This window comes from Nicotiana tabacum, chromosome 9, assembly GCF_000715075.1.
Source record: "Nicotiana tabacum cultivar K326 chromosome 9, ASM71507v2, whole genome shotgun sequence".
In the NCBI taxonomy this organism is placed as follows: Eukaryota; Viridiplantae; Streptophyta; class Magnoliopsida; order Solanales; family Solanaceae; genus Nicotiana; species Nicotiana tabacum.
In genome coordinates this window covers 35,659,780-35,669,667 of record NC_134088.1, presented here as the reverse complement: position 1 = coordinate 35,669,667, position 9,888 = coordinate 35,659,780, and the positions used below count along the sequence as shown (strand labels likewise).

The 9,888-nt window shown below is 36.1% G+C and overlaps 1 protein-coding gene across 1 annotated transcript; it reads left to right on the top strand.

Annotated features, from left to right (window-relative positions):
• The first annotated feature begins 7,490 nt into the window (after positions 1-7,490).
• Positions 7,491-8,538, top strand: LOC107815390 (thaumatin-like protein 1). The gene is made up of 2 exons (XM_075220993.1): positions 7,491-7,542; positions 7,847-8,538. The coding sequence occupies exons 1-2, from the start codon at positions 7,491-7,493 to the stop codon at positions 8,536-8,538; spliced, it is 744 nt and encodes a 247-aa protein (XP_075077094.1).
• Positions 8,539-9,888: the final 1,350 nt, after the last annotated feature.

Sequence of the window (9,888 nt, the reverse complement as noted above, 5' to 3'; positions counted from 1 at the left end):
ACATTTTTTATAAGATTACTAAAACGTGTAACCACCTTCTAGCCTAAAATGCATTGCCAACTGATTGGCCGCGCTAGATGCCACACTTACTAACTTCATTTAGGTGTGGGATGTAACAGTATCCTATTCATTCGAGTGCTACAAAGATGTATCATGGTTGAATCAATATTATAGGTTTTGGAGGTAGGGTTGTCATGGACCTTGAGTAAGGTTGATGTTATTTGGATCATTGTGGGCAAATGACAAAGTCGGTGCATTTTATTTTGGTGATGACCTCTTACACCCTGGGACTTCTACTTTGACGAGAAATGTTTTCTTGAGCTACTAAGGAAATGTGAATTCTTTATTATCATCTTGGTGTGTAATACATGCTTGAGTTTTAGGATATGTTGAGGGATCTCTCAGTTATTCATTGGTGGGATGAAACGGATTCTTACAACTTTTGGACGATAAACCGGGAGGATTCATTGATCGTATAGTGGTTACGACCATATCAAGGTCATAGAAAGATGTTTATACAAAGTTACACGGGTGGGTTATCTCATGTGAGAAGATTCAGGGGTTGTATAATTTGTTATCAGGTTCCTATGAAGAGTTTTACCTTCTATACAGTGGGATGTGGATGCAACGATGTGGGTCTGTATTAGTTGAGGAATATGGCACGACTATCACGAGTTTGGGATTGCATTTGGGCTGACGATTTTGGATGCATTATGTTTGGTGCAGTATGAGCCTATTAGAAATTTAGTTGAGTAACAGTGTGGGATCATGGCAGTTAAGGAGGAGCAGTCATTATGGATTTTTAGGTTATGTGATATGACCTAAGGCCAAGTTGGGGAGTCTACCATCGGCGATTAGGTCACCTAGTCATGTGTTGTTACATAATCTGGACTAAGGGATGCTTGTGGATTTAATTTTACTTGAGGAGAAAGACTTTGAGGATGATGCAGGCAAAGAATTTGTCGGACGCATGATGTATTACACCTTATGGCTATAGTGAGGTTGTGGAATAACTCAGGGTTGAGGTTCCTTTGTGGATATAGTGTGCAATGAAAGGATTCACTATGTTTCTTAAGGATAAGGTCGCTTCTTTTTGAGTATTCATATGCTAATGGAGAACTGGTTATTCGGTGTGTTTATTCTCCATAAAGGATCTTGTCTCACGATTGCATAAGAAGACTAGGGCTAGGGGTGGGTTGTTCTTCGCGATCGCGTAGCTAGTACAAGGATCGCGTAGTGTCTTATGGAACTCGAGGGAAATGCTCTCCGGGATCGCGATGGTGGTCTAGCGATTGCGTAGAAGGAGTAGGGGGCCAGGGGACATTTGTTCTTCGCAAACGCGATGGGTAGCATAGTGAAGGCATAGGTTTCTAGGCCTTCAGGGGGAAGTGGGATTTTCCCTAAAAGAAAGTGTCGGTTGTGCTGCGAACGCGAAGGCTTGGGGGAGGGGGGGATTTCCTTAGACGAACGCGAGCTAGGTGTTACACCCCATACTTTTATGATAGAATGCATCTTAAGTGAATCAATATGATTCGGAAAGTTTAAGGACCTTTACAAAGATAATGATGAGTTAAAACAAGTGTTAAGGAAGTATCGTGAGGGTTGGAGGTCAAATGAATCAAAGATGATATAACTCGTACTTTTATGGTAAAACTAGGAGTGCTTAATATTCTAAAGAGTCTGTGTTTTAAGGTAATTGAATCATATAATATTCGTAAGTTATGTTTTGAAGTCAAACAAGTTGTAAAACAAAAGTCGGCAAATGTTGTGGCAAGATACGTTCATAATTTTACTGAAATTTGGGTTTAATGTCACTAAACTTTTTTCTCAAATACTTGGAGTTAGGGGTGATCCACCATCAAATTGAATATTAAGAGTCTAATTTCCAATGTATTAAACTGTTCGTCGATACAATGTTGGAGTAAAGATATATTTGTGTTTTCATGAGACTGCGCAGGCATCCCCTTTTTAGGACCCACTTGGACGGTGGCCGACCTATGAAAGTTTAAAGTGGTTGGAAGTTTCATTTCTGGTCCATTTTTTACCAAAATTCATCCTCTTACTCTCCTAAGACTTCTCAACAGTTCCTTAAGGGTTCAAGGTGGAAACCAAGTGTTTATATCCAAGTCCAACATCAAAAGTTAGCTAAGGTGAAGAATAACACCTCTACGGTGCCAATTTTGGTAACACCCAAATCCACTATTCAAAAATTAAGTGTACACGGTCGCATGCAATATAATATACCCAACTATGAGTAAGGATCAAATCCCACAGGAAATAATATGTAGGACATTAGAAAAGTAAGAGTATTATCATTTTTTATGCTAAGCCAAACATTAACAAGGATTTTGAGAAAATATTATAAATAATGTGAAAATGTAAACTAACCTAGAAAGCAAGTAAAATGATCAATGGTTACAAACATGGATATAAGGAGAATCAATCTCAAGTATCGATCTACTATAGTTAACGACTTTACAAATATGAGCTAGTTTATGTTAATTACCCTCAGATAATAATTCTATATTACCTAATTGAATTATCCCTAAAATAATTAATAAAATTAAGTACAACTCAATGTGGCTACAATTAGTTCATTCCTATCCCTAGGTAGAATCTATAAAATGAGGGTTAACGCCAAAAGTTCTTGTTAATTAATCTTTTCCAACCTTGAGTTTGCCTTTTTCAAGATTAAAATCGAAGTTAATAGGCGAGTCCTATGGGTTCCCTTTGGAAATATTATAGAACAAGAATAATTGAAGAAATAATTAAATCACTTTATAATTAATAAAAAGAATATTCAATACATAAGCACAATAAGAGTTTTAATCCAAACTTTAACAGTGAATATTTCCATAAATGAGGTTTAAGTAAATAAATAAATATTGCACACTTAGATATTCAATACATAATAAGAAATTAAAGAAATGAGTAAAAAGGGTAAGTAAATCTCATCTAAAATCTTCAAATTTTCATTTTCCAAGTGTGGGTGCAAGAACTCTAGCTCCAAAGCTTGTATTTTCTGCCAAAAATGTCTTCCAAAGTGAGCTAGGTCGAGTAAATGTGATTTGGAATCTGAAAATATAAAATAGCAAGTCTGACCAGAACTAAATATCGTCGATCGCACCTTCGGAATATTGCATCGCAAGTGCGAGACTAAAGGTCACACTGGTGGGTGAAAGCCGGCGCATATGCGAAGGTCTTGATTTCTTCCAATATCACAGATGCAGATTTCTCGAACGTAGGTGCAAAGGTATAGGGGCGCCGGTGCATTGGATGTCATCGCAGATGCAAAGAACTTGGCTCATTCCAATTACGTAGATGCAACTGTATTTCTCCACAGATGTGACGGTGATGAATCAGTCTATTTTTTGTAAATGCGGTCACCATGGTCGCATATGAGAGCCCGCATGTCCGGGGCCTTATCCGCATGTGCGACAACTCAAAGCATTTCATCCGGTTGTCTTATCCCTTTGCACACTCAACCTTCTTTTGACTCCAACACCAATTAACCTTCAACAAAGATGAAAATACAAACTTAACACATTAAATAACGTCACTTTATAAATAAATGAACCAAAAACAAAAAAAGGAGACTCGAATAAATGGTAAAATCACCACTTATCATTCAACAAGGCATAAAAAAGCATATAATCAATCCGAACATGGATAACTGATGAGTGGAAAATTTACCACTTATCTTAGTCTCTTTTCTTTCATTTTTGTGACCTTTAATTATAAAATAAGGTGATTTATGGTGCGCATTGCTAAATTTTCAGGCAAATAAAATCTTGAAGAGAATTGAAATTAAATAAAGTGGAATCGTGCAAAAAAGAGGGAAAGAAGTGCAAAATGCCTTCAAAGAAATCGCATCTGCGGAAAGATGCCTGCATAAGCGGGCCCGCATCTGCGAAAGAAGGGTCATATCTGCGGAATAGAAGAAAATTCACTGCAAGCGCACCTGCGATCACAAATCCGCTTCTGCGGTTGAGTTCTGCATTTGCGAAGCCGCTTCTACGGTGATATGTCTGCTTCTGCGGAATAGCTGTTTTCATCAAAAATCGCATCTGAGTGCATCAATTTCGCACCTGCGATGATTGTTCCGCAGGTGGGGCCAACAAGCTTCAGACCTGGGCACACTTGGAAATTCACATTCTTATCCATTGCAAACCCACAAATACATGACCTACCTCATTGAAAACAGATCTTTTGGCTTATTTTCAGTCTCTTGACTAAGAGAACACAAGTATTGGAGGTAGGGTTCTTGCACACACACTTAGGACTTGAAAATTTGAAGCTTTTGGTTGAGAATTTCTTACCCATTTATGTTCATTTCTTCATTTCCTTACTTTGTATTGAATATCTAAGTGTGTAATATTTTTTTCAACACTTGAATGTTGTTTATGGGAATATTCATATTTAAAGTATGGATTAAATATCTTGTTGTGCTTATGTATTGAATGAGTTTTATTTATTATGATGTGAGTTGTTGTTTAATTATTCTTGTTCTTTAATGTTTTCAAAGGGATTAACTAACCTTAGGACTCACCCCTTCACTTCGAATTAATTTTGGGAAAGATAATTTGGGATTGAGAAAGATTAATTAACAAGAACTTGAGGCATTAACCCTCAGTTTATAGATTCTACCTAGGGATAGGATAGAACTACTTGTAGCCATATTCGGGTGTACTTAATCTCCTAATTATTTTAGGGATAATTCAATTAGGAAGTCTTGTTAGTCTTCGGAAGAAGCTAATATAGAATTATTACCCGAGGCTAATTAACAAAAACTCGCTCATATTTGTAAAATCGTGAAATACATTGGATCGTTACTTGAGTGTAATTCCTAATGCATCCATGCTTGTAGGCATTGATCATTTTATTTACTTTCTAGGTTAGTTTATATTTTCGCAATTAGTTATAAATATTTTTTCAAAATATTTCTAAGTGTTTGGCTTAGTATTATAAGTGATAATTCTCTTACACGCCTAATCGCCTACATATTGTTCTCTATAGGATTTGGCATCGACTCATAGTTGGGTAAATTATATTTCATGCGACCGTGTCCATTTACTTTTTAATAGTGGATTTAGACGTCATCAATAACCCAGTCACATACATGGACGCTTGTCACCTCACATATGCATCACTCCCGCATGTAGCTAGCAATATTATTTATTAGAAAATATTCCCTCAAATTAAAATTAGGCAAGACATTTACCTCATTCTGGAATAAATTTAACAACCCAATTCCTCTTTTCATAGAAATACTCCTCAAAACTATCAAAATCTAGTCAAATATCATATGACATAGTCAAGTAATGCTAAGGAATGCATCCCCAATAAATAAAGGTTCAGTCTATGATGAAATTCCAAAAGTCAACAAAAAGTAAACATAGGCCTATATGGTCTACTAATAAATCGAGACTAAATCCCTATGATCCATTCATCCCAATTCCAAATATGTGATTGGTTTCGAGATCCCACCTCAAATCGAGGTTTAAATCTCCAAAATTCATATCTTAAGTCACTACCCAAAAACCATATTTTTACTCTATAAAATCCTAGATTTAAGAATAAAAATCTATTAGGAATAATGTATACTAATCAAAAACAAGTTAAAGTTACTAACGTTTGAAGTTGAAAAGAAAATCCTCTTAGAAATAACCTTCTAACGAAGTCTAGGTCTCAAAATCGTTCCCTTCTACCCAACTGCAGATGTTGCAATTGCGAACTATGCAACAACTTAGTTTGCAATTTCAAATAAGTGTCGGTGCAGAAGTCGCAATTATGACCTGGACTTCGCAACTGTGAACATCGCAAATGCGACCAAGACTTTGCAATTGCGAATCTCCCCTAGGTTTGGCTCCTTTGCAAATGCGAGTCAACATTCGGAAATGCGAACTTCACATTTGTGGACAATGCATTGCAATTGCGATGAAACCTAATCTCTCCCAAAATTTCGCAAATGCGAGTCAGCATTCACAAATGCAGACCTCGCACTCACGAACCTGTTGTAGCAATTGAGCAATAGCAACACCAGCAAATTCAACACTTTTCAAAATAGCTCGAAACCAATCTGAAACTTGCTCGAGACCCTCATGACCCCATCCAAATATGCAAATAAGTATATAAATCTCACACGAACTTGATCATAAGCTCAAAGCATCAAAACTAAGAATCAGGCATCAAAACTCAAAGATTCAATGTTCATGAACTCAAATTTTCAACTTTCAACTTTCAGCCATAAACGCCGAAACGGCCTCGGGTCACCCGCGGCCCAAACCAAATATATGTACAAGTCAAAAATTATCATACGAACCTACCAGAATCGTCAAAATACCGATCCGATGTCATTTATGAAGTTTGTTGACTGTGGTCAACTCTAACAACATTAAAGCTTTAGAATTGAATTTCTCTACCAAAATATATCTAAACTTTCCGGAAGCCGAAACGAACCATGCACACAAGATATAAAATAACAAATAAAGCTATTCAAGGTCTCAAATCATAACGAAAAGTTAAAACTCAAAACGATCGAATCATTACAAATATGTTGATTCTAAGAATTCTTGCTCCTCAGTTTTGAGGCATGAGAGCCTATCCACTAGCTCTACTACTTTGATATTTTTTCTCATTTTCGTTAGGAAGAGGTAAACTTTTTACTTTTGGTTGGAGTTTGTTTTCAACGGATCCTTCCCCAAAATGGAGAATCAAGAAAACTTTGAAATGTATTTGTTCGAGGAGGGCATTTACCTAATGTAATAAACATTTCGAAAAGATGGATGGTAGAGAACGAAAGAAGAATGAGTAAGAAAAGGAAAAAAATGATTAAGTGGTAAAATACACGTCAGACATTTGTATTTCATCCCCTCAACACATATTTGGTTATCGCACTTCAAGGGAATATTTACTCCATTTTGTAACAGTTCAGAGGTAATATTAGTGTATAACGGCAAATTTGAGGTAAGTTCAAGATGGTACGTATGCAGTTTCCCAAAATTCTTTAAGACTTACCGAGAAACAGCCAACAAATATAGCAGAAATTAAATTGATTAGGTTCTCACATGTTCTTGCCAATTATGTCTTCAGTAATCCTTAGAAGTTTATAATACCTTTTAAAGGTAGGATAAATTTACATTTATTGCTATTAACCTTATTATCGTGCAACTGCAAATCAGAGCCAAGTATTTATGCATTTTCCCAAAATTATATTTAAGACTTGACTTGGGAACAACATACAGATGTCGAATAAATTAGATTGATCAGGTTCAGATGTTTTTGGCAAGTATGACTTCCGTAATATCTTTAGAGGATTTAATACCTTTTATAGACAGGATAATTTTACACTTATTGCTATAAATCTTAGCCAACGAAATAGTTGACTACAGACTTCTCATGTAACTCTTCTGTTTTAGGACTTCTTATATAGATTCAAGTCATGTCTATTTCAGTTCATAAAATAAAATCTTTGATAAAAATATTCAAGAATGAGGGTATATTTTCTCATTGCTGTTATCTTCTCGGTGTTCTTCCTCTATGGTAATTTTAATTTTGGTGCCTACCCTATAGCTTAAATAATTGTATTACATATAGAAGTAATTCAATTTTTAATTCTCTTTTCTAAACGAGTACAATAAAGCACTTAAAGCGGTGGAAATAATCAAAAACTGCGATACCATGATTGTTTGCATGATTTCAAGTCATAATATTTCTTTTCCTTTTTCCTTTTTTTTTTTGTATAGATGGAGAAAACAAGTGAAAATAACTCTTTTATTAGTGTTCACTATAATTTGTATGATGATGTTAATGTTTGTGCTTATGCTTAAGAAATGACATTCTGCAGGATCTTATGCAACCAAATTCACAATAAAGAACAACTGCGATCACACAATTTGGCCAGCTACACAAACTAGCCAAGGAGCGACGATTCCTACAGGATTCTTATTAGCATCAAAAGCAACACAAACACTTGAGATACCAAACTCATGGTCAGGAAGATTATGGGCAAGATATCTTTGCGCCCAATACGGTAGAAATTTTACTTGTGTTAGCGGAGATTGTGCAACGGGCCAAATAACGTGCAATGGTGCTGGTGGTATTCCACCAATAACCATTGTACAATTTACATTATCAAGCTGGTCTGGGGGAAATGATTTTTACTCTGTTAGCATAGTCGATGGTTTTAATCTACCAGTCTCTGTTATCCCTATAAATAGACCTGATTGCAGTCAAATAGGTTGTCTTGTGGATTTGAACGACGTGCACTGTGCAGAACAAGATGAGTTTGAAGTACGAGATCAAGGTAATAATGTCATTGGGTGCAAAAGCGCATGTATGGCGTATCAGCGGGATGATTTATGTTGTACTGGTGCATATAGTTCTCCACAAACATGCAAGCCGTCGAGCTACTCTAAAGAATACAAGGGATTCTGTCCTAATTCTTATACTTATCCTTTTGACGAAGATGCTTTATTTACATGTACAGGAGCTGACTACATGATTATTTTTTGTCCATGGGGACAGGGCCTTGCATAACCCTTAAAGGAGTGGTTTTAAACCTCAAAACAGCTTAGGCTTCAAAGTTCCTCAAGTTATATTATATATATATATAACTAGATAATTATGTACTAATTATTAGTGATAAATGAATCTTCTAATTGCTTGTAGTCAAATTTTCACAAATCATTTCGTATAATTTCAAAGTTGATGCTACTATTTTACAATATGATTGAAATAAATACAATTGAAAGTTGTTGCCAATTAACATTACAGTTACGTCTTGCTTCTTTTGTCTAATTCACATAAGCTTGAACTAATCTTGTATAAATAGTCTTTCTTTCATCACTTATCTCCATTTAAATTGTTATTAATTCTCCCTAATAATCATTAATTTTGTAACGACTCGATCGGTCGTTTTGAGCATTTGCATTCCGTTCGGTGGTTCGAGGGCATGAGTAGTTCCGTACGATGTATTATGACTTGTGTGAATCGTCGGTTTTGGTTTTCGGATGATTCTGATTGATTTGGAAGAATGATTCTCATTTTAGAAGCTTTAAGTTGGAAGAGTTCACCAAATTTTACTTTTGTGTAACTTACCTCGGAACGGAGTTTTGATGGTCCATTAGGTTCGGATAGTGATTTTGGACTTGGGTTTACGCCCAGATTTGCATTAGGATGTTCCTGGAAGGTTTCCGCACTATTTGGCGAAAGTTGACAATTTAAAGCTTTGCAAAGTTCATAGGTTTGACCAGGAGTTGACTTCGATGTTATCGGGTTTGGATTGATATTCTGAGAGTTAGAATAGGTTCATTTTGTCATGTGAAACTTGTGTGCAAAGTTTGGTTTAATTCGGAGTTTATATGGTAGTATTCGGACGCGTTCGGCGAAGTTTGAAGAATTGAAAGTTAAGAGAATGATCTTGATCTTCGACTCTTAGTTTTGATGTTATTTGTTATATTTCGAGCTTTTGGATAAATTTGGTTTAGGTGTATGGACTTGTTGGTATGATTGGACGGGGTCCATAGGAGCTCAGGTGAGTTTCAGGTTAGTTTCGGATCATTTTAGGCCTATTTCAACTGCTGGTTTTTGGCTACATGGTGTACTTCGCAATCGCGGAGCTCTTGGCCGCGATCGCGAAGAGTAAAATGGAATATTTGATCTGTGAATTGCGTTCGCGAAGCAGAAAATTTGTGGTCACCGAGCTGAATTCGGGAGCTTATATCTTGCAATCTATAAGGAATTTTGAGGACCAAAATCCCGCTCCCAGGCATCATGATGGCACCTAGTCTCTAAGACTAGGTAGGCCGATTACTTACCACGATTAAGCCAATTTAATAATGATATTTAAATGAGAGAATTATATAAAATACCGAAATAAATGTGAAA

Bases quoted from the DNA above. Each gene is read 5' to 3' on its own strand.
- LOC107815390 (XM_075220993.1), top strand. From the start codon at position 7,491: ATGAGGGTATATTTTCTCATTGCTGTTATCTTCTCGGTGTTCTTCCTC. The intron at 7,543-7,846 runs GTAATTTTAATT...GACATTCTGCAG, and splicing joins CTCGGTGTTCTTCCTCTATG to GATCTTATGCAACCAAATTC.